This window comes from Anolis carolinensis, chromosome 1, assembly GCF_035594765.1.
Source record: "Anolis carolinensis isolate JA03-04 chromosome 1, rAnoCar3.1.pri, whole genome shotgun sequence".
NCBI lineage: Eukaryota > Metazoa > Chordata > Lepidosauria > Squamata > Dactyloidae > Anolis > Anolis carolinensis.
This window is the reverse complement of record NC_085841.1, coordinates 213,595,596-213,620,636: the sequence shown is the minus strand read 5'-3', so window position 1 is coordinate 213,620,636 and position 25,041 is coordinate 213,595,596. Positions and strand designations below refer to the sequence as shown.

Genomic DNA, 25,041 nt, shown 5'->3' with positions numbered 1-25,041 from the left:
TGATGCAGCATTTCGGTCAAAGAATATAGTAGGAAGCTTATCTTCGATGGATGAACTATATCAAGAATTCAAATCACTTGTGCATTATAAATTAACTGAATATTGAATATTCTATTTCATGCAAGGACTTCAAACTTCGCCACACCTAATATTGAAATCAGTTCTACTTTTGCTCAAACACGATGCTTGAAAAGATAGTGGATATTTTCAGCAGTTGCCTGTTATATAAGTAACATTCATTGGTGAGCTTAAAGAGAGTCAGACAAAAATTGCCTACTACAAATCTTTGAAAATTCATTGGTTTCTGCCAGGCATGCATGAAATGGCTGCTTGCTAATATAACTGGCTGTTCACATTTCTTCTGTAAAAACATAGATCTTCGAACAGAACTTCATGTCTTCTCCAAAGCTGTTTTCCTTCTTAGATATATGTACTTGGTATCCAAAATTACTTGGGCATTTCATGAAAACTGCATTCCCTGCAGTTGCTTTAGTGTTTTCAGAACTCTGTCAAGTCCTTATAGGTTTGATATTTTTGGGTTTCAACAAAAGAGGCAACAACAATAGACTCCAGGATTTACAGGAGGGCACAACACATTGACTTCCTTTGGTACGGTAGTTCTGAAAATTAGAGTTTTACAGAGCTGAAATAAAAAAGAATTGATTGCAAGATTGCCAAGGTCAGTAGCTTCATTTCTAGGGACAAGACTCTTGTGAATATTGTGTCAAGCGACCATGGTGTAATCGTTAGAAATACTGGAAATAATGAAGACTTTGTTAGAAAAGAGAGACTTGCATTTGAATACCTAGAAAGGAAGACAAAGGTAGGCCCATTCGGCTATAGTGTTGCAACTTGTGCTCAATGGGGTTACACTTCCCCTAAGGACACGGGTTCACAGTCTGGGGGTCCTTCTGGACTCAATGCTGACTATTGATGCTCAGGTATCGGCGGTGGCTGGGAGGGCCTTTGCACAGTTAAAACTTGTGTGCCAGCTATGACCATATCTCAAGAAGCCTGACTTGGCCATGGTGGTCCACACCTTAGTTACATTGAGGATGGATTACTATAATGCATTCTATGTAAGGCTCCCTTTGAAGACTGTCCGGAAACTACAACTGATGCAAAGGTCGGCAGCCAGGTTGCTAACTGGAGCTAATTATAGGGAGAGGATGACGCCCCAATTGAAACAGCTCCACTGACTGCCTATAAGTTTCTGGTCCCAATTCAAAGTGCAGGTTATCACCCACAAAGCTCTAAATGGTTTGGGCCCTGCCTATCTTCATGACTGCACCCTCCCATGTACCTGCGTGAGCTTTACAATCTCCTCGCTGACCCGCCACCGTCACAAGCGCAGTTAGTGGGGACAAGGGAGAGGGTCTTCTCAGTGGTGGCCCCCCAGCTTTGGAACACCCTCCCAAGGAAGATTAGGAAGCCCCCCACCCTATCCTCCTTCCAGAGAGAATTGAAGTAAGGTAAAGGTAAACGTTTCCCCTGATGTTAAGTCCAGTCATGTCTGACTCTGAGGGTTGGTGCTCATCTCCATTTCTAAGCCAAAGAGCCGGTGTTGTCCGTAGACACCTCCAAGGTCATGTGCCCGACATGACTGCATGGAGTGCCAGAGCGGTACCTATTGATCTACTCACATTTGCATGTTTTCGAACTGCTAGGTTGGCAGGAGCTGGAGCTTACAGCGGCCGCTCACGCTGCTCCTGGGGTTTGAACCTGGGACCTTTCGGTCTGCAAGTTCAGCAGCTCAGTGCTTTAACACACTTTGCCACCGGAGCTTGGCTAAGACAAGCATTTAGACAAGCATTTGAGAATCCCTAGCCCATGCAATTTAATGATATATCATCACACCCTCATCCCATGCCCTTGTTCCTTAGCTACAACTTACACTATCCCTTCCCCTTCTTCTTGTTCACAGTTCATTTATTTATTTATGACATTTCTACCCCACATTTCTCTATCCCGAAGGGGACTCAAGTTGATTATGTTTTTATGACACTTTTCACTATAAGTTGTTGGGCGCTGTTCTGAGTTTTAAATTGTTGTTTTATATGCTATTGGTTTTACTTTGTATTGTAATGTGTATTTATTTTTGCATTGTTTTAGGCACTTTGTGCCATGCGTAAGCCGCCCCGAGTCCCTTCGGGGAGATGGAGGCGGGATACAAAAATAAAGTAGTAGTAGTAGTTGTCACAACGACATTATATGACACAGCAAACAAGATAGATATGCTGGATTTTGTATCACATAATCACAAGTCGAACACTTCCCAAGTGTTTAGGACTGTGTGATGTATTTTCAGATGATGTGTGCAGATCCCAGTAAGGTGGCCTTTTGCAGTTGGCAGATTGTAATTTTGTCAATGTCTGTTGTTTCCAAATGCTGGCTGAGATCTTTTGGCACGGCACCCAATGTGCCAATCACCACCGGGACCACCTGCACTGGTTTCTGCCAGAGTCTTTGAAGTTCGATCTTGAGGTCCTGATAGCGGCTGAGTTTTTCCTGTTGTTTTTCGTCAATGCGGCTGTCACCTGGGATGGCGACATCAATGATCCAAACCTTTTTCTTTTCCACAACTGTGATGTCTGGTGTGTTGTGTTCCAGAACTTTGTCAGTCTGGATTCGGAAGTCCCACAGTATTTTTGCGTGCTCATTTTCCAATACTTTTGCAGGTTTGTGATCCTACCAATTCTTTACTGCTGGGAGGTGGTACTTGAGGCATAAGTTCCAATGAATCATTTAGGCCACATAGTGGTGCCTCTGTTTGTAATCTGTCTGTGTGATTTTCTTACAGCAGCTGAGGATATGATCAATGGTTTCGTCAGCTTCCTTGCACAGTCTGCATTTTGGGTCATGAGCTGATTTTTCGATCTTGGCCTTAATTGCATTTGTTCTGATGGCTTACTCCTGGGCATTATTATTATTATTATTATTATTATTATTATTATTATTATTATTATTATTATTATTTAAAATAGCAGAGAGGGGAAGTAATTAATATAAAGAAAAGGCCAGGTTTTTATGAAATATTAATTTAACATTGAATGGTGTCAGAAGTCATGGATGGTGGTTCACAGGTGCGGGAGGGGGAGTGTGGTTGACAGATGTATTATGTGTATCTGATGAATTTATTTTATTCTCTTTTACATTCAGTATGTCACCTTTTCACACAAAAAAAGAAGAAGAAAGTTTAGAGATACTGCAACTCAAGGGAAGTGTGTTGGAGGTTGACACAAAAGTCCATAATTTTCCCCTCCCAAAGTCATGGGAGCAGTGGGGAGTGGGGGCTTTCTATCAGTGTGGATTGTGAAACATGGCTGGAATTCTATATTGCCTGTTTGGATATAGGCATAATGAAATAGAGCAGTGGTTCTCAACTTCCAGAAATCCCAGCCAGTTTTCCAGCTGTTAGGGTTTTTGGGAATTGACGGCCAAAAACATCAGGACCTCCAGGTTAAGAACCACTGAAATAGAGTCTCCTGTCTTGACTCCCCCAAACCTCCTTCACCAGGAAGATATCAGGTCAGATCAAAGAGGTTTGTTCAGCTGAAATTCATGGTATAAGGAGGATAAAATATACATGTTCCTCCCACCAGCTAGCAAATTACAACCTTGTTGGCTGGCAACCTCTTTGCATCCTGGTCACCAGCTGAACAGAACTCCTCCAATCTTATGGCTGCCAGATCTGGGAGGACATTCACAATTGTGGGAATAGTGCCACCATCGTAACAACACAGTGTTTGTGAATACAGATCAGTTACACGTTCATAATTCAAGATTATGCCTCCATAACTGCAATATTTAATGCCAACTCGTTTTTTAAAAAAGAAATGAACTGGGGAAAGAGTGAAGCTGTTTGTGAATGTTCTGCATGCACTAGGAAATGGTTGCTATGTTCTTATTCAGAAGGTGTTTTTATGCAAGGCACTTCCATTGTGCCCTGTAAAGTGAAACAAGAATATGCAAATCCAGGTGAAGAGGGCATGACAGTTCCCACTGCTTGTGGTAAGAGGGAAATCAATAAGTCCCTTATTTGCATATTATCTGGGCAGTCACCCCAGCTGTATTTTTGCTCTTATGGCTTTTCCTTGCAGTGTGTCAAGCATCAGGAATTAGATTTGCTCTCTATTTGCAAGCCTCTGTGTTTCATTTGGTTGTGGATATAATCTACATGTGTGGAAAATGTAACATATGAACCATAGGGAGCTGCCTTCTATCCAGACAGAGTATTAGTCCATCGAGCTCAGTATTGTCTATTCCACCTGGGAACAGATCTCGTGCAATTCAGGACAAGATGTTCCAACCCTACTTAGAATTCAGTGGCAGGTTGTGGCTCTCATGTCAGTGCACTGATAGCACTGTCCTGGGTTTTGCCTGAACTTTAAAGTCAGTCTCCAAGGTGCTGAATCTTTTAGGGTTTAGATGGGGCTCAGCATTTTGAATAACTTCTTTAAAATCCATGCTGACATCCAAAGCATATTGGAAGCCACTAGTCACCACTACCTGGAACTGAAGCTGAGTCCGTCTGCATGCAAACTACACCTGCCATCACTAAACAGTGAGGAGATAGGGTTGTTGTACATTTTCCGGGCTGTATGGGCATTTTCCGGACAGCTCGGAAAACATACAACAACCCTGTGATCCCGGCCATGAAAGCCTTCGACAACACAGTGAGGAGATACCTTATGAAATGTGAGGGATCAAAGCAGAGGATACATGAAAGCCTTTCCCAATGTGCCGCATTTCAAAATTCCCTCCTTATAGAGGATGATTGTCTTCCTTATATGCCATATGACTTGTACAGCTGTTAAATGTGCATGTTGGTGAACAAATAATACAAAAATTACCCTGTTTTCTCCTTTGTAAAAAGATGGAATGGCATGTTTCATTTTTAAAAACATCACCATGTTTTGAGGCTGTTTTTGAAGCTGTTTTGCAAGGCAGCTTCCCAGACTTAGAGCTACAAAATCATTAAGTAAATTCATACCTGTTCAAAACACATTGTTATCCTACAAAATCCCGTCATGCACTCTGCAAATATATTTCTTGGCATTTGAGAAAAATAAAGTGCACAATGGAGATTTGCAATGTGTGTCTGTTCATCAGTTTTTCACAGCTTTAATATACAAGAATGCTAGAAGTAAATGTACAGATTGATCAAGCTAGCAGAACAACAACAAAATACAGGCTTTGCCCACCCACACTTTGATTTTATTAAGCAACAGAGTAATGCATATATAAGGAATGAGTAGAATCTTCTATATATCACAAACAAGTTACATTCAACAGCTGATATTTTTCCCAGAAAAAAAAACAGTTGCCAGGAGGTTATTTCTATCAGAGGAGCCATGAGTGGGGAGAAAATATGAAACCCTCTCCCTATGCTCTTCCTACTTCACTTCTCATACAAGTAAATAAAATATGTTATCATGGGGAGGGTTTAGAGAAGAAAATAGCTATCAGAAAAAAGTTGTGATCCCATAATCACCTGCTGTAGCCCCTATCAAATGGGCCCCGACCGAAGGTTTTCTGTGCAAATATAATCGGTTGTGACTATGTTACATGCATTTGTTTGTAATGTGTAGTTTGCCTCAGGCTCAATTTGCATATGCAGGATCCAATTTTTGAGGGCGGGAGAACTTTGGATAGGAACTGTTATGGATGGATGCATCATTGCAAATTAAGAACATGGTTAAATAAGGTCAAAAGCAAGATGCGGTCATGTTTCTGCCATCTTGGTTTTTTTTTTTCTTTGAAAATAAAAGAAGCCAAAAATTATTTATTTATGTATTACTTCTACTTGAAAATGAGTAGATGTGAATATCCCAAAGTAGAAATCCACATGTCTGGATGCTGCACCCATTTTTTTTATTTTCCAGAGTTGTGTTAGGGAAGGTAAGAAGACTTATCACTTCCAGATGTTTAGATGGTCTGAAGTGAGGTCACACTGTTGTAGGACAGGCAATTTTGCCCCTATGATGAGGTCATTCGTCTACTTTTTTGCATGCATGGTATGAAGTGGCTAGGAATGCTGCTGCTGCTCAGTCGTGTAGTCATCTCCGACTCTGTGACCTCATGGACGAGTCCACACCAGAGCTCCCTGTCGGCCGTCCCCGCCCCCAGTTCCTTCAAGGTCAAGCCAGTCACTTCAAGGATACCATCCATCCATCTTGCCCTTGGTCGGCCTCTCTTCCTTTTTCCTTCCATTTTCCCCAGCATCGTGATCTTTTCCCAGCTTTCCTGTCTTCTCATGATGTGGCCAAAATGCTTCAGCTTTGCCTCTAATATCATTCCCTCCAGTGAGCAGCCATTGGGCATTATTTCCTGGAGGATGGACTGGTTGGATCTTCTTGCAGTCCAAGGCACTCTCAGGATTTTCCTCCAGCACCAAAGTTCAAAACATCTATCTTCCTTTGCTCAGCCATCCTTATGGTCCAGCTCTCGCATCCATAGGTTACTATGGGGAATACCATTGCTTTGACTATGCGGACCTTCATTGCCAGTGTGATGTCTCTGCTCTTCACTATTTTGTCAAGATTGGCCATTGCTCTCCTCCCAAGAAGTAAATGTCTTCTGATTTCCTGGCTGCAGTTTGCATCTGCAGTGATCTTCGCGCCTAGAAATATAAAGTCTGTCACTGCCTTCATGTTTTCTCCCTCTATTTGCCAGTTATCAATAGGTGTAGTTGCCATGATCTTGGTTTTCTTGTGGGTTTAACTACAACCCAGCTTTTGCACTTTCTTCTTTCACCTTTGTGATAAGGCTCCTCAGCTCCTCCTCACTTTCGGCCATCAGAGTGGTATCATCTGCATACCTAAGGTTGTTAATGTTTCTTCCAGCAATTTTAACTCCGGCTTTGGATTCCTCAAGCCCCGCATGTCGCATGATGTGTTCTGCGTACAAGTTGAATAGGGAGGGTGAAAGTATGCAGCCCTGCCACACTCCTTTCCCAATCTTGAACCAGTCTGTTGTTCCGTGATCTGTTCTAACTGTGGCTAGGAATAGGCCTATTTAAACAGACTTTATGGCTCATCAGCCATAGTCAGCATGGCTACTGTTGAGAGCTATAATCTACCTGAACAGTTGTAAGATGCTGCAAGCTGCTCATTTTAGGTGTATATGGTGTTAAAAGTAACAGCATCACATACCAGTTGAGGGAAACAGAGTATGATTAATAGGTAATGGGGAAATCCTAAGTAGTGATGAATAGTCATTGCGTTCATCAGGAGTAAGTCACTTCCAGATGCACTGTGGATAGCTAAGTGCTAAAGTGAGTTTTTTATAGTCTCGCCAGAATCCCTATTTCCAATTTGTCACTGAGCCCTGGCTTTTAACAGACTTTGTGGATCACTGTATCTGAATACACCTCTTCCCAAGCACAAGATGCAGCCTCTCCATTCTTCTGTTAATCCTTAGCATTATGGAAGAGGCCTCTGAGAGTTTCCATGATAGTTCTAAAACGGAAAGAGAGATTAATTCCTCGCTGTATTAGAACAGACCTTGCCGCAAAACACCTGATGGTGTAAAGTAGCTAATGCTACAGAAGAAGAATTAAATTAGGAGAGTCTGAAAAGCTGTTTCTTGTGACTATGCTTTTAATCTTTTAAATCTATGAGGTAATAATACCACAGTGGGCCTCAGTGAATGAATCTTGATAATGTATAGTCTATTCATATTTTAAGTATTTTGCTGACAATCTCATAATGAGTTTGCTCTATAACTTTGGCATGACTTATTAAGAAATGTATGTGAATCAGCTGCTGTTTGAATTTAATCAACAATATTGAACCTTGAGATACCGAAATGTGTTTTGCATCAAAACCAAAACATGTTTTCCTGCTAAAAACCAAGGATTTGAACATTATGTGTTGCCTGTTTGGCATCTTTCCATCCAAACACTTTTAGTATTTAATATGCTGGGTCCCAGGTTCAAATCCCAGGAGCGGAATGAGCGCCCGCTGTTAGCCCCAGCTCCTGCCAACCTAGCAGTTCGAAAACATGCAAATGTGAGTAGATCAATAGGTACCGCTCTGGCGGAAAGGTAACGGCGCTCCATGCAGTCATGCCAGCCACATGACCTTGGAGGTGTCTTTGGACAATGCCGGCTCTTTGGCTTAGAAATGGAGATGAGCACCAACCCCGAGAGTCGGTCACGACTGGACTTAACGTCAGGGGAAAACCTTTACCTTTACCTATGTTGGGCAGGGGATGGGGGCAGGGAAGGTTGCAGTCTTCTGTAAAATTAAAAAAAACCCAAAGAAAATGAAGCTAAAAGTTTTAGAGACGGGTCAAAATGAATGCATAGTTGTGTAAGGTTGCAATCTACTTAACAGGGTTACCCACTGAACTCAGCTAATCCTCATTTTCACTAGATAGGAAATCAGGATTTGGAACACTCAGAGTAACAATTCTTTTCCAAAATGTGCCAATCACATAAAATACTGTAACTAAATATTATTGTATATAAAAAAACCTAAAGCTCTCTGATTTTTTTAAAAAAGACATTGTTCATTATCATAGTAAATAGAAGTTTGATTTGTGGGTTTTTTTGTTTTTCTTACCAGGCTGTTGAGGAGGCAGAGGCTTACAGGATACCAGGAGGCTTAGCAAGTGTGAAGAACCAATTTGAGAAGGCAGAAACAAGCTCATCTCAGAGTGCTCAATACCAGTATCAACACAAATCTGTACAGGTAATATCAAGAAGCAATATAAGGACAATCAGCATCATCAGTAAGGACTAGTTGGAATCATAATACTGACTTTCTGGATAGCTCTCATATAAAACAGTGCTCATGCCGGGTATACTATCTGGGTTGACAGTTGATTTCTAATGTTGCTTTTTAGATCCATGTATATAGACAGCAAACCCTGTTGCCAGTCTGAAAGATTCCACTTCAGACCAGCGCCAGATACTACCACATTGTTTCTTAAACCATGTCAGCAGTGGGAAATGAGTCCACACTGTCCAGTCAGCCAAATTCAGTTCTGTCCAGATGGACAGTTCCCCTGCTTTTGTCACTGTTTGTCTCCATGGTAGTGGCCATGGAGTTCCTTTCCTTCTTATGTTGCATGGTGACTTTGCAGTACAGTACAATCTGTGACAAAGGTAAGTGCCACATCTCTGTCCCTGCATTGTGGAGTGCAGAGAAATTTTGTTTTTCAATTATTGTTTACCTTGTGGTATTTGGCCCATGTGGATATGCTCCCAGAAGCCATTCTGAGAGTGATCCCTGTGTTCTTAGGCTGGATCTACAGTGCCATATAATACAGTTTCAGAGTGCAAATTAACTGCATTGAATTGGATTATATGGCAATGTAGATTCATATAGTCCCGTTCAATGCAGTTAATCGGTATTCTGAAACTGGGTTATATGACAGTGTAGATCCTGCCTGAGATACAAACATTGTTTTGGAGCAGTGGTTCTCAACCTGTGGGACTCCAGATGTTTTGGCATTCAACTCCCAGAAATCCTAACAGCTGGTAAACTGGTTGGGATTTCTGAGAATTGTAGGCCAAAACACCTGGGGACCCACAGGTTGAGAACAACTGTTTTAGAGATTCAAACCATACATTTACAGTAGAGTCTCACTTATCCAACACTTGCTTATCCAATGTTCTGGATTATCCAACGCATTTTTGGAGTCAATGTTTTCAATACATTGTGATATTTTGGTGCTAAATTCATAAATACAGTAATTACTACATAGCATTACTGCGTATTGAACTACTTTTTCTGTCAAATTTGTTGTATAACATGATGTTTTGGTGCTTAATTTGTAAAATCATAACTTATTTTGTTGTTTAATAGGCTTTTCTTTAATCCCTCCTTATTATCCAACATATTCACTTATCCAACGTTCTGCTGGCCCGTTTACGTTGGATAAGTGAGACTCTACTGTATCTCTTAAAGAAAATGGAGACACTATGAGGGTGACCTCCTTGTCTTTGAATTAACACAAACCCCTATTCTGATAGATTATTTTCCTAGATGTGCTAACTTGCAGGGCTATTGTTATCCTAAGATAAACAGCAGCAGAAGGAGAAGCAACACAAACAACACAAATACAAGTCAAAACTCTCATTGTAGAAGAGTGATGCAAACATATGTCTGATCTATAGCTCAAAATATATGAAAATGTAAGCTGCATCATTGGAGCCATCATTCAATATAAACTATCTGCAAGTGTTTTGCATATATTTTTCTGGAAGCTATGCTAAGCTGTTCTCGTTGGGAAGGAGTTTCCTGTTTTCTTTGTGTTCACATTTAATCAGCTTCTCTAAACAGATCAAAATGGCACCAAAGAACCCAGATGCTACACAAAGCCACATAAATGCTGCTTCCAAATGTTGGTTTAGATAAGAGGTTTATGGATTTTATTACTTCATTATCATATATCATAAAAAAACTTTTGCAGCCAAGTTAATGATTTTAGGAATACAAAATAGATGGTATAATGAAACCCAGTGCATTATCTATGTGATGTTCATTCTTTTAAAAAAACAACACAATGATTTGATAAATAATCCCATTTACTCTAATACTCTGTGTTCATCTATGAAACCAGCAAATGGGGTGTTAGTTGGATGTTAGCAATTCCTGAGCACCAATAAATAGAGCTCTGTGATCAATGGATATTACATCGAGGTCACTCCCTGACAAGGTCACAGTCAATTGTGCCATTCAGCCATTAAATCTACAGTGAAACAGTAAGTTGCCTTTGGGTGTCAACGTGAGCAGGTTTTATTTACCTAAAAAGAAAGCTATATCCAAGGGCAGAATTTTTCTCTGCTTGTGAAGAGGAGGATATAAATAATTAAAAGCATAACCAGAAAATGCTTTGAGTCTAATGCTAGATATACATATCAATGAAATCATGGATGTTCATAAGGGGAGTTGTGATTTAAATTCCTTTATACAAGGTCTAGTTGAAAGCAGTTTATCCTTGCAGAGGTGGAGGTTTACTTCTGGAAGGGACCAAGGAGAAGCAAGATCCATTATAAGACCTGTGCTTAGATACATTAAACCAAAAGACAGGAATGAAATATGAGTTGCACACCATTGGTGAATTCAGTCAAATTTATGCCATCACAACTCAATTTTTGGGTCATTTGGAAATTCGTATTCTGTTCTGAGTGATCAATGACAAATTTCCTCCAAAGCTGGGGAGCATGAAGTCCCTCTCCCTTCTCCAGAACATTTAGACACAAAACTAAGCCCTTAGAAGACTCCACGCTCAGTAAGGAGCTTTTAAAAAATATTTTAAAGCCAGGAAAGGGGGCAAGGGAGGGCAGGAGGCTGAATGGATACTGGTGTGGCATAAGTAGGTGTCTGGCCACCTCCTCGCCAAAAAGGTGGGGTTTTGGCCCCCCAGTGTGGCCTCCAAATTTGCATGACATTGGCATTTTAAATATTGATTTGATGCTAATTTGACCCACTGTAGAAGTCAATAACACTACCACTCCTGAAAGTGGGGGATCTTGAAGCATTGTCCATGAAAGAGCTTGTGTACATGGAAGTCAAACCTTCTGCCCCATCTCATCTAGAAACAGGAGACACCGAAACATTGCCTTCCACTTCCAGGGAATAGTTATATAGTTCTGATAGAATAACAATAATTCAATCTGGCATTGAATTATTGCCACAGTTTGTAAGCCGCCCTGAGTCCCCCTTTGGGGATGAGATGGGATGGGTGTAAGTACAATCAGTAAACAAATAAATAAATAAATAGCACAGGCATGAGCAAACTCTGGCCCTCCAAGTGTTTTGGACTTCAGCTCCCAGAAATCCCAGCCAGTTGGCTGTTCAGAATTGTGGGAATTGAAGTCCAAAACACCTGGAGGGCAAAAGTTTGCCCATTCCAGTTATACCAGAACTAGCTGTGCCCGACCACGCGTTGCTGTGGTGAAGTACGGTGGTATGCGAAATAAAGTATTGAGGAATTGGTGGTAGTTAAGGTAAAGGGTAAAGGTTTTCCCCTGACGGAGCTTTGCCTTCTAACTGACAGCAATTGGATAAAAACAATTATTCCTCTCCCTCTAATTAGGACTTTCTTTTTCTTTTCTTTTTGTTGTATGAATGTAGAGGCATGGATGAGGGGTTGTGCTGCCAAGTTTAGTGTTTCTGGGATGTGTAGTTTTGTTGTTTTGTCCTAAGCTGAAATTTCATTACCCTTTTATATATATAGATTGTGTGGTAACACTCCAAAACAGCTGTCAATACATAGCACTTTTTAAATGGCCTTGTAGAGTATCCTAAATATGTTTTTTATTGATAGTGGGCTTTATCTGAAGGCACTTTGTGGGCCTGGTATCCACTTGGGTTTTAATTCCAGGGCCCCACATGGATATCAAAATGTATGGATGCTCAAGTTTCATTCTAAGTTTTCTGACTGCTCAGAAGCAATGACCATTCATGCAGTTAAGTATTATTAGAATTGACCAGATGACTGGGGAGGCAGTGCAGCTAAGCTTTGTGTCCTCCACACACAAACTAATGCAGATGTGTGGAATTAGTGAACAGGGCCGGCCGGAGATAATTTAAAATATTAAGCGGGGGTGGAGAAAAGCGCCCCCCCCGGCCGGCGCCGCGCAGGGGGTGGGGAAAAGCGCCCCCCCGCAGGGGCGGGGGAAGCCTGATGGTGCCCCCCGGGGACCTGCGCCCGAGGCGGCCGCCTCACGTGGCCTCTATGGTGGGGCCGGCCCTGTTAGTGAATAATGTGGCAGGATTATTTTAGTGACTAAAGCAAATTGTTCTTCCCACCATGGGCATTCCTTGCTGTTGGTGATGTCTTGTTTTTCTTTTTAATTGGGTACTTAGTTTAGAAAACCATTATAAATGGCATGTTCCCTGTGCCACACTTTTGCCCTCCGTCACAATTTCTTTTCTTTTTTTATCTGTTTTTTGAAGGCAATGAATGTATGCTGCTGTTGGTTGGAATCTGCCCTGAGTCCCTTTGGGGAGATAGGGTGGAACAAAAATAAAAATTTTTATTATTATTATTATTATTATTATTATTATTATTATTATTATTATTATTATTATTATTATTAGAAACACAACAAGATGAGTCCACAGCAGACACTCTGCTGGCTGTTGTATTGGATCACAAGTCGGACACTTCCCAAGTGCCTAGGACTGTGTGATATATCGGCGAACAATGCGTGCAGATCCCAGTAAGGTGGCCTTCTGCAGCTGGCAGGTAGTAATTTTGTCAGCGGCGATTGTGTTTAAGTGCAGGCCAAGGTCTTTAGGCACTGCACCCAGTATGCTGATCACCACTGGGACCACATTGACTGGCTTGTGCCAGAGTCTTTACAATTAGATATTTAAATCCTCATATCATGTCAGCTTTTCCAGTTGTTTTTCTTCAATCCTGCTATCCCCTGGGATTGCAACAATCCATACTTTGTTTTTTAACACGATTGTGAGGTCAGGAGAATTGTGCTCCAAAACTCTGTCTGTCTGAATTATTATTATTAGAGCACATATCTCTTTGCCAATAAGAAAATTGTTCCTTACTATAACAAAGTGTTAAACTTATGCTCAAAGTTTATAAGAGAAATGGAAAACTTATCAATTTTTATCAATTTCCAGCTCCCAAAATAGCCATGCTGTATCAGAGCCATTGCATTCACTCCAAATTTTGTTTTCCAAGCTCTTAAAAAGTGGGGTGAGGATGGAATGTGGAATGACTGATCTTACACTTTGGTCTTCATAACGCTATTAAAAATGTTCCTCTTTCATTGGTAGGCTAGAATAAACAAAATGAAGTGTTCCTCTACACCAGTGGTTCTCAACCGATGGGTCCCCAGATTTTTTAGCCTTCAACTCCCAGAAATCCTAACAGCTGGTAAACTGGCTGAGGTTTCTGGGAGTTATAGGCCAAAATACCTGGGGACCCACAGGTTGAGAACTACTGCTCTACACTGTAAAGTTAATGCAGCTTGGCAACACTTTGCTATGACTCTATGGAATCCTAGTAGTTGTAATTCTACAAGGTCTTTATCCTTCTCTATCAAAGAGTGCTGGTGTTTCACCAAACTACAAATTGGAGAACTCCATAGCATTAAGCCATAACTGTTCAATTGGCATCACGCTCCATTAATTCTACAATGTAGATGCACCCAAAGTCATTTTACATGGTGATGCATACAGTAAAATGCTCCTACTTCCAATCTTCTTTCTAATACTGCTTTTTCATTCTTTTCCACCTTATTTTCAGTACCAGTTTAAGCTTAATTCCTGTATGCTGAGAACCAGGGGATCAACAACTGCATCGTGAGAAACCAGTTTGCACTAGTTTCTCCTGATGAAACTTATAATTTAGCAGTCTGTACTTTGAATTGAAGCTGCTTGTAATTCCTGTATGTATAATGAGTCCTGATTTTGATCTACCCAAGCTGAAACATTTCTGTGATTCAAAATGAGATGCATTATATACCCTACTGCAATCCTTCAAAAAATGTTTCTTAAAATAGTTTTTAAGGGTGAAAAGGGCACAAAGTGTAGCAAATGTCACTTCTTGCAAGAGCTTCACAGAATTACTCTTTACTGCTCAGAGGAAAACACCATTTTAAATCCTAGAACCAACGTAAGTGTGGTCAGAAGCAATGGCGAGGAAATGACAGTGGAGAGTAGAAAGTGGCTGCAGCAAGAACTAACAGGGAAGTAACAAAAATGGGCTATGTACATAGAAATTATTCTCTGTGTGGCTAAGTTTGGATCCAAATTATTAGGTTTGGAAATACATCCATTAACATTATAAAAATGTAGTAAAAGATAGATGCCCTTAAACAAAGAGTTTCACAAGGGCCTCATCTTCACTGAGCCAACTTCAAGCTGCAGTGGCCAGACAACAAACTTCCACAACAGTGCACGAACGAAAAGCCTTAATCTGACATCACCATCTGGGCCTCAAATTGGTTCAAGTATTTCCTATCTAATCATCTGCCCAGCAAACCATTTTATTCAATACCAATTTGAAACTGTATTAAATGGTCAGTGCAGATGGGGTCTAAATGATAGAAGTCTTTGTGTGGTGACAGCAAAACTTTTGAGGAGTCAATTGGGTGGCCAAGTGTCAATGAAGAGCCTGCCTCAACTCATCACAAAGTAAAACAGACAGCAGCTGAGTAAAATGTTGCAGTCTAGTTTTCCTGCAATAGGTAGTTCCAGAAGTGTTGAAACCAGGACTGTAGAAGTTACTTTTCAAAAGCAGTTATGATTCCAAGGCTCCAAAGTTAGGTAGTTGCAATTGTTGTTACATCTTGCAACAGTACCTCTTTGCTTTCCCATTTCTAAGAAGTAGTTAATATATTTAAATTTTAGCCTGAGCCCGGGTATCTGCTGGGGTTTGGTCCCAGGACCCCACACGGATATCAGCATCCATGGATGCTCAAGCTCCATTATAAACAATAGTTTAGTAAAATGGTGGTGGCACAGTGTGTTACAGCCCTGAGCTGCTGAACTTGCAGACCGAAAGCTCCCAGGTTCAAATCCCGGGAGTGGAATGAGTGCCCTCTGTTAGCCCCAGCTCCTGCCAACCTAGCAGTTCGAAAACATGCCAATGTGAGTAGATCAATAGGTACTGTTCCGGCGGGAAGGTAACGGTGCTCCATGCAGTCATGCCGGCCACATGACCTTGGAGGTGTCTACGGACAACGCCGGCTCTTTGGCTTAGAAATGGAGATGAACACCAACCCCCAGAGTCAGACATGACTGGACTTAACGTCAGGGGAAACCTTTACCTTTTTTTAAGTAAAATGGTATCTTTCACATAGTATGGCAAAACCAAGTTTTCTTTTTGTGAGAAAATCAGGATGCTTCAAGCCATGGATGGCTGAACCCATGGAGACAAAATCCATGGGTATGGAGGGCCAATAGTATATTGCTTTTAAGGAAAAATGAAATCCTTCAAACTACTGATCCGGGACACAAAATACACTCTCTTCTTTCTGCCTTGCTCTCGCCTGAATACACACAACAAAGCACAAAACAGAAGCATGAGGTACAGCAGAAGATGGACTTAAAGCCTATGCCATTTTTCTTCTATCATTTCACAAGCCTTAATAGTGATTAAAATAGCAATTTGCACAGTTAATTTGCAAAAAACTACAAGATACATTTACAATCCAAAAGAAATTTGCAATCATAATACAAGTTAGTTACTAGACAGGGGAAGTGATTATAGATAACAAGGCCAGTATTTAACATCATACTTACTTAAAACTACTAGTTCCATGCTGACCACTTAGGTGAGTTTAGAACCAGTTTGGGGGAAACCAATTTGACTGAGATTGACAAATGATGAGATTGACAACGCTTCTGCACTGACACTGTAATCCAGCTTGGAATCAGTTCAACCAGAATTGGTTTTGCTGCACAGGTGATGCAATGGTTTTCATCCCATTTCCAGGAGAGATGCGCATGAGCGTGCTTTGGGAGCAGGTGTTTTGAAGTCTGCATTAAATTGTCAGTGTAGACGGGCTCTAAGTAACATTTTCCACCCAACACTCTCCCTCTCCCATGGCAAATATGATGGAGGGACCAGATGCCTAAAGGTCTGGTCCCATGCTTCCATTACTGGCAAGATAGAATTGTCGCTCCCCATGAAGATGATGCCAAGTAAAGTTGGGTGTAAAAGAAATAATGATCATAGCAATAGTTGCAATATCCATCATATCAACTTATTTAGCAGGCATCAGCTGTAGGCAGAAGGATAATAGAATAGTAGAGTTGGAAGAGACCTCATGGGCCATCCAGTCCAACCCCCTGCCAAGAAACAGGAAATCGCATTCAAAGCACCCCCGACAGATGGCCATCCAGCCTCTGCTTAAAAGCCTCCAAAGAAGGAGCCTCCACCACACTCTGGGGCAAAGAGTTCCACTGTTGAACAGCTCTCACAGTAAGGAAATTCTTCCTGATGTTCAGGTGGAATCTCCTTTCCTGTAGTTTGAAGCCATTGTTTCGCATCCTAGTCTCCAGGGCAGCAGAAAACAAGCTTGTTCCCTCCTCCCTATGACTTCCCCTCACATATAGGAGGGTCATTTTGCCTATGATCAGACATTGATAAATTGTATATCCATAACATTTTGGTAGGGCTGTGTGTAAATGTTTCCATCATGTTGGGAGCGGTAGATGTAGCTAATGTAGAATACTGGCCCAGATTATTTATACCTGGGTATTTCCAAATCTGTTTAAAATGCAATCTTAGACACACCTCCCTAGCAAAAAGTCTCTTTCAACCAATTGTGTGCTGTGTCCATGTACACATGCACAGGACCAGATTACATGATTTAATCTAGGCAGCCTGATTTTGTTCTCTGTCTTATTCTATTAATCCTGAACAGATCATTTCCTCTGTTGAGTGACTCATGCATTTGGAATCCTTTTCATCCCAAAAGGATAGTGTGGTGGTTTTTAGCCCTGTAGCACATACATCATCATTAATAGGATTTATTTGTATAAAGCTAGCACATGGAGATGAGGGACCAGATGCCTAAAGGTCTGTTTGCTCTGGCTTTTTTTACAAACCTGTTGTAGGTAAGCTGATTTCTGCTTCATGATGTATTTGAAAATCCAATTAAGAATGGCATAAGAGCTGGGTTATATTGTTAATTGCATAAAAACCTCAAGAAGAGGAAAGTTTGTGTTTGTGCAATATTGTTCTAGTCAAACATCATACACCACACAGAAAAATAAGGATATGGAACATTTACTCATCCAAATATTGGACTGCATTTATTATCTCTTCTCATTGGTTGTGCTGGATAGGGTTGCTCAAAGTTGCAATTCAATAACACCTCTTTCCCATCTCTATAGCATCAAGGCATTCCCCAAGTTATGAACAAGATAGGTTCTGTAGATTTGTTCTTAAGTTGAATTTGAATGTAAGTCAGAACAAGTAATTTTTAAAAATGTAACTCCAGCCATATTTGTGTGTGTGTGGTTTTGAATAGTATAGGGAAGGGTTAACAACAGTGTGTGTGTGTGTGTGTGTGTGTGTGTGTGTTTTGCTGTTTTTGCCCCTGTTCAGAAGATTTCACCTCACTTTCTGGCCCTGTGAGAATTCAATTTTGGATCATAGAGTTGGAAGAGACCTCACGGGGCAGCCAGTCCAACCCTCTGCCAAGAAGCAGGAAATCGCATTCAAAGCACCCCCAACAGATGGCCATCCAGACTCTGCTTTAAAGGCCTCTAAAGAAGGAGCCTCCACCACAGTCTGGGGCAGAGAGTTTCACTGTTGAACAGCTCTCACTGTGTGGAAGTTCTTCCTAATGTTCAGGTGGAATCTCCTTTCCTGCAATTTGAAGCCATTGTTCCACGTCCTAGTCTCCAGGGTGGCAGAAAACACGTTTGCTCCCTCCTCTCTATGACTTCCCCTCACATATTTATACATGGCTATCATGTCTCCTCTCAGCCTTCTCTTCTGTAGGCTAAATATGCCCAGCTCTTTCAGCCACTCCTTGTAGGGCTTGTTCTCCAGACCCTTGATCATTTTAGTTGCTCTCCTCTGGACACTTTCCAGCTTGTCGACATCTCCCTCTTTAGTTTGGTGATAAAGCTTCAGTTGAGACACCTTTCCCCCATAATAACTCTTCTATGAGTGAATTTCCTTTCCTAGGGGTAGATTTCTCTCACTTCCTGTAGTCTCATCCCTGTTCTTACTAGTTGTTTGTAAGTCAGATATTTGTAACTCGTGGACTGGCTGTATATTATATCACAAAGATAGGGTGGCATTTTCAATGCTATCTCTGACATTCCCATATTTCTCCATTCAGAGCTTAGCATTTGACATCTGTTTGTGTGACCACTACTGCTAAGATGCAGGGAGTGGACATTTATTGTCCATCTCAACACATTAACATAGGATGTTCTACACAATTATAGCACCATGATTCATAGAATCATACAATCATAGAGTTGGAAGAGACCTCACAGGCCATCCAGTCCAACCCATTGCCAAGAAGCTGGAAAATCAAAGTACCTCTTTAGCTGTCATTTTGTGTGTGTGTGTGTGTGTGTGTGTGTGTCAGGAGCAACCGGAGTTGCTTCTGGAGTGAGAGAATTGGCCGTCTGCAAGGACGTTGCCCAGGGGATGCCCAGATGTTTTGATGTTTTTACCATCCTTGTGGGAGGCTTCTCTCATGTCCCCGCATGGAGCTGGAGCTGATAGAGGGAGCCCATCCGCACTCTCCCCGGGTGGGATTCGAACCTGGCAGCCTTCAGGTCAGCAACCCAACCTTCAAGTCACAAGGCTTTTATCCCCTAGGCCACCGAAGGCTGTCATGACTCAGTCCTATGGAATCCCAGGATTTCCAGTTTAGGCATTTACAAATCTCAGCCAGAGAGAGAGAGACCCTAGGGCCTCTAACCAAACTACAAATCCCAGTGTCTTATAGAATTCAGCCATGACAGATAAAGTGGAATTATAGCACTATAATTCTGCAGTGTAAAAACTCCCTGGGTTTCACAATACTGTCCAACTCTAGTAGTTTTTTCCATCATTCAATCCTTTCGTTTAAAATAAGACAGAAAAAGATGCTGGGGATTCCATCCCACGGTCAGATGGTATATTGATGCAAACCAATATTGTTCTACAATCATTTTTATTCATGACTTTGGATTTTCCTCAATTCCACTCTGCAATATACTTGAAGCAAGATTGAAATGCCCACTCAGCCATGAAACTCACTCAGTGATCTTAGGCCAACCATTCTCCCTGCTTTTCATTTCCTACAAGTTTGCTATGAGGATAAAATGTGCAACAGGGAACAGAGTATACTGGCCTGAGTAACCTGGAGGAAGGAAAATGTGATTGTAGTAACATAACACAGGAGACCTTGTGGTCTTTCTGAGCCTCTGTATAACCCAGGATAAAAAATAAGTTTTCACTGAAAGGGAAAAAAAAGTATGTAAACTACTTTACAGTTATAGAAAGAAAATCATTCTTACCATAACTTGGACATCAATTCAGTACATATATTTATTCTAAATAAATAAATCCTCTTCATGACAAATGTGTTAGTTCTGTCTGTGGAGGAAACAGAACAATTTAAAGCAGTGGGAATGGAGGGGGAGAGGATGTTTAAACAATGTGTTGTCGAAGACTTTCATGGCCAGAATCACGGGGTTGTTGTGTGTTTTCTGGGCTATATGGTCATGTTCCAGAAGTATTATCTCCTGAGTGACTTTGGAGACTTGAATGCCCACAGTGTTCCTCTCACCAAGGAATAAGCAGATAAGTCAGGAATTGAGCACGGTGGCTGTAAGAAAACTCTCCTCCTTTGCTTCCATGGCCAGGCTACCTTTCTTGCCTGCAATAGAAACTCCCAAGGAATCTAGCTTCCTTTTTTTGGTCCATCCAGTGAGGAGGAGGGGGAGAAGATAAACAAAGTTTGAAATCTTTACACATATTTTTCCCTTAAAATTTGCTGCTTCTACAATGGATGTCAAAAACAAGTACAGTAGAGTCTCACTTATCCAACGTTCTGGATTATCCAACGCATTTTTGTAGTCAATGTTTTCAATACATAGTGATATTTTGGTGCTAAATTCGTAAATACAGTAATTACTACATAGCATTACTGCGTACTGAACTACTTTTTCTGTCAAATTTGTTGTATAACATGATGTTTTGGTGCTTCATTTGTAAAATCATAACCTAATTTGATGTTTAATAGGCTTTTCCTTCATCCCTCCTTATTATCCAACATATTCGCTTATCCAACATTCTGCCGCCCTGTTTATGTTGGATAAGTGAGACTCTACTGTAATTATACTGTTAAAAAAACATGTCCAAGCCATACCTTTTTGTATAATCCTGCTTCTCAGTGGACCTGGCGTGTCAGCAAGAAGAAAAATGTGAACAAAACTGGAGAGTCCTGTGTCTCCCCAGTAAGCTTGTGGTCTTAGTAGCATCTCAAGGCAAGGAAAACGTGCTGGTCAAAGTGGTATGACAGTGTAGTATTGTTCCACAACTATTGATGGGAACAGAGATAGTAGTTCTGATGGCTCAGTCATGATGTTGCACCCTCTCTTACATACATGTATGTTAGAACTTTTGCCAAGGTTCAAAGAAATTGATCAAATAATGTAGGTTGCAAAAGTGAGACCACACTCTTTAGCCACTGCTACTTTACATCATCAAAATGCATGTTTTATAGAGAGGCCTAATAACCCTTATAGAGTTCATTTCTTCTTTTTCATTTTTCCTGTGCTATTTTTATATCTGATGGAGCGTCCTCTGAGATTGGGTGCAAAATCATAAATAATGCACTCCCAACCTGAAAAATAGGTGCTTGCCATATGATTTAACATTATTTGGCAGAAATGTCCTGTACTCTTGCCGGGTGCACTCTCACCGGGTACTTATCCCTTGTGTGTTTCATTCATTTGGAGTAGACCCAAGGCTAAAAATAAGTGTGGAGTTGAAATGCATGTGGCAGCCATTTCCCTCGAGGAACAGATGACACATACAAAGAAAGTAGCCTCCGGCAAAAGTCTCATTGAGTAGTGTGATACTATCCCCCTCTCTAAAACTGCATGAGCTAAGACTTTGTGTCCACAGACTTCTAACAGCTCTTACGGGAATCTGTATGCTGCTATGCTGCCACAAGAAATTATTCAATTTCTTTTAATCAATGTGATGCTTCTCCCCCCTCTGTAAGCTGTTTTAAGCCACTCAAGCAAATTTAAACATATGTTACCCAATATCAAACTAGATATGAAGATGTAACAGTAACAAGGAAGCTCATAGTAAAATTCTTAATTTGACTGTGGAATATTAATTTGGCCTTCAAATCTGGAGTCATTATTTGATACAGTAGCCATAATTTAAAAATAAATAGCTTATTTCATATGCCTTTGAAACATTGGACTTCTGTACTGAAAAAAATAGGGAATAGTTGTCCACCATATTTGTTCTTGTTTTGTTGTTGTTGATTTTCATCAAGTTGACTTCAATGTATAGTGAATGCAAGGCCACCAAGTCACCTTGTAATCAACAGTCCTGAATAGATCTTGCAAACTCAGAGCTACAATTTCCTTAATTGAGTCTATTCACCTGAAATATGGCCTTCCAGCTTAGCAGGCATTGTTATCTTTTCTAATTCTTCATGTCTTCCCATGATATATGCAATGTACAAGGTCTCAGATTAGTCATCTTGGTTTCTAGGAAGAGGTCAAGCTTGATTTGCTCTTGTCTTGTCTTCATTTGTCATTTGAGCAGTCCATGGTATCTGCAAGACTCTTGTCCAGCACCACATTTCAAATGAGTTAACCCTCTCCCTATCATTTTTCTTCACTGTCCAGCTTTTACAATCATACATACAGTAGATTTGGAAATATGATGGCAATGGCATTCTTGACTTTGGTGTTCAATTATAGTAAAGATAAAGGTTTTCCCCTTTATCTTGTGCCCAACTTGGGGTTGGTGCTCATCTCCATTTCTAAGCTGAAGAGTCGGCGTTGTCCATAGACAACTCCAAGGTCATGTGGCTAGCATGACTGCATGGAGCGCCATTACCTTCCCACAAGAGCTATTCACATTTGCATGTTTTTGAACTGCTAGGTTGGCAGAAGCTGGGGTAAACAGCGGGAGCTCAGTCAGCTCCCCAGAGTCGAACTGCTGAACTTTCGGTCAGTATGTTCAGCAGCTCAGCAGTTTAACCCACTGCGGGCTCCATTATACACCTTTACATTTCAGGATCTTGTCTAGTTTCTCATGTCTTTTCTATTTAAAATTCTGTAGATACATTATTGCCACAGCAGTACATCTTAAGCAAAATTTAATATCTTTGACCCTAAATTTTCATTTCATACTGCAACTTCCAACATAATATTTGTTTCTTCCACCAATAGACTCAATGTTTTCTAGTTAGGCAATAGGATAAATCTAATAGCTAGAGCTTCATATAATAATAATAATAATAATAATAATAATAATAATAATAATAACAACAACAACAACAACAACAACATAATAATAATAATAATAATAACAACAACAACAACAACAACTGGACACAGATGGAACTGGACAATTTGGACAGAAAAACAAGAAAACTCATGACCATTCATCATTCACTTCATCCTCACAGTGATGTTGACCAGCTATATCTGCCTAGAAGACCTGGTGGCAGAGGACTCTTACAAGTAAAACAAGCAGTCAAAGAAGAAGAACATGCCCTGGCAGAATATGTAAAGCAAAGTGAAGAACCTGTTTTGATTGAAGTCAACAATCAGAAACTCCTCAAAGCACAGCAGACAAAGAATCAGTACAAAAAGACTGCACTACAAACTAGAGCTGACAGCTAGCACAACAAAGCATTGTTTGTTCCTTGACAAAATTGAAGGAAAAGCTGATAAGGAGAAGACCTGGCTATGGCTCACAAATGAGACACTGAAGAAGGAGACAGAAGGCCTGATTCATGCAGCCCAGGAGTAAGCCATCAGAACAAATGCAATTAAGGCCAAGATCGAAAAATCAGCCAGTGACCCAAAATGCAGACTATGCAAGGAAGCTGACAAAACTATTGATCATATCCTCAGCTGCTATAAGAAAATTGCACAGACGGACTACAAACAGAGGCACAACTATGTGGCCCAAATGATTCATTGGAATTTATGTCACAAGTACCACCTCCCAGCAATAAAGAACTGGTGGGATCACAAACCTTCAAATGTAGTGGAAAATGACTGTGGGACTTTCGAATCCAGACTGACAAAGTTTTGGAACACAACACACTAGACCTCACAGTTCTGGAAAAGAAAAAAGTTTGGATTATTGATGTCACCATACCAGGTGACAGTCTAATTGACGAAAAACAACAGGAAAAACTCAGCCGTTATCTAATTTCTGTTTTCTGCAGCATTCTGTGGCTTGTAGTTTATGGAAGGGCCGCTTAACTGCTCACCCAGACAGTCCTGGCTCTCCCTAAACTACAAACCCCAAAATTCTGTAAGATGCAGAAACCAGATTTAAAGTGGATCCATGCTCTGGTGTAATGAGGCTGTAGGAATGCATTGCAGTCAACCAATTGTGACATAGTAAGAGAATGATACAATGTGTGAACTGAAATAAATGAAATTAATTTTGGCAAACCATGACCACAAAAAATTAAAGGACCTAAATGATAGTAAAATCTGTGAAGAAAAAAGAGAGAAAAAGAAGATAGCATCAAGGTCTCTGATTTGTAGAGAAGAGAAAAAATAATAACATCGGGCACAATCACAGAAACAGGGAAAAAGTAGAAAAAGAAGACACAGCAGAGAAATAAGAGAATGTTTGCTATTTGAAGATTTAACATCAAAGGGTTTGCAGACAGCCATGGGGAAGTAATAAGGAGGCAAGATGACAGATCAACAAAAGAAGGCTAGATCAGATATAGAAAGGAGTAAGAATATCATCATTAGAAATTGTCATTAATAGAAAAAGATTGAATGAGAGGATCTAAAGGATGAAGATTCAAAAGAAAAGAAAGAGGAAAAATCTGAAACCGAACCTTTAGAAATCTTGATTAACAAAAATATGATTTGTAGTTAGAAATATGCAAAGAAAAGTGTGATAGAAAAGAGCAACAACTACTACCATGACAGCAACCAAGGAGCAGACAAAGAAAACAGAAGAATGGAATGATTAACGAGATAGAAAAGAACAGTTCAAGAGAAGATCAACAAAACACTGACACTCAGATAAATTAGTCAAGGAAGGAAAGTTATTTCTGTTCAGTAGTAATGGAATCCAAATGACAGTAGTTGAAACAAACATTAGATTTTTAAAATACCCAAATGCTGTGAGAAAGCAAATTGTTCAAGTAATTAAAAAACATAAACCAGAAAAGGAACTGGTAATGCAGCATAGTTCAGTTTGGTTTTCTTTTTTTAAATGAGAAATTAAATCTAAATTTGAGAGAAACCCCATCAGAAGCAATGAGAAATTAAAAATTCGAAGCAGCAAAGGTAAGTGAGCTACGACAAGCTATTAAAAGTAGTCAGTACCAGCATTAGTATTTATTTTGCTGAGAGCAAAAGT

The 25,041-nt window shown here is 40.5% G+C and overlaps 1 protein-coding gene across 4 annotated transcripts in view; it reads left to right on the top strand.

Annotated features, from left to right (window-relative positions):
• Window positions 1-25,041, top strand: part of xirp2 (xin actin binding repeat containing 2) — a 206,037-nt gene that overhangs the window by 153,794 nt on the left and 27,202 nt on the right. For 3 of the 4 annotated variants that reach the window (XM_003223669.4, XM_008115138.3, XM_008115139.3), the window contains one exon: window positions 8,571-8,696. The exons of the other annotated variant lie outside the window; for it this stretch is intronic. In XM_003223669.4, coding sequence (XP_003223717.2) covers window positions 8,571-8,696 — 126 coding nt within the window. The remainder of the gene's footprint in view (window positions 1-8,570; window positions 8,697-25,041) is intronic. 4 annotated transcript variants of the gene reach the window in all.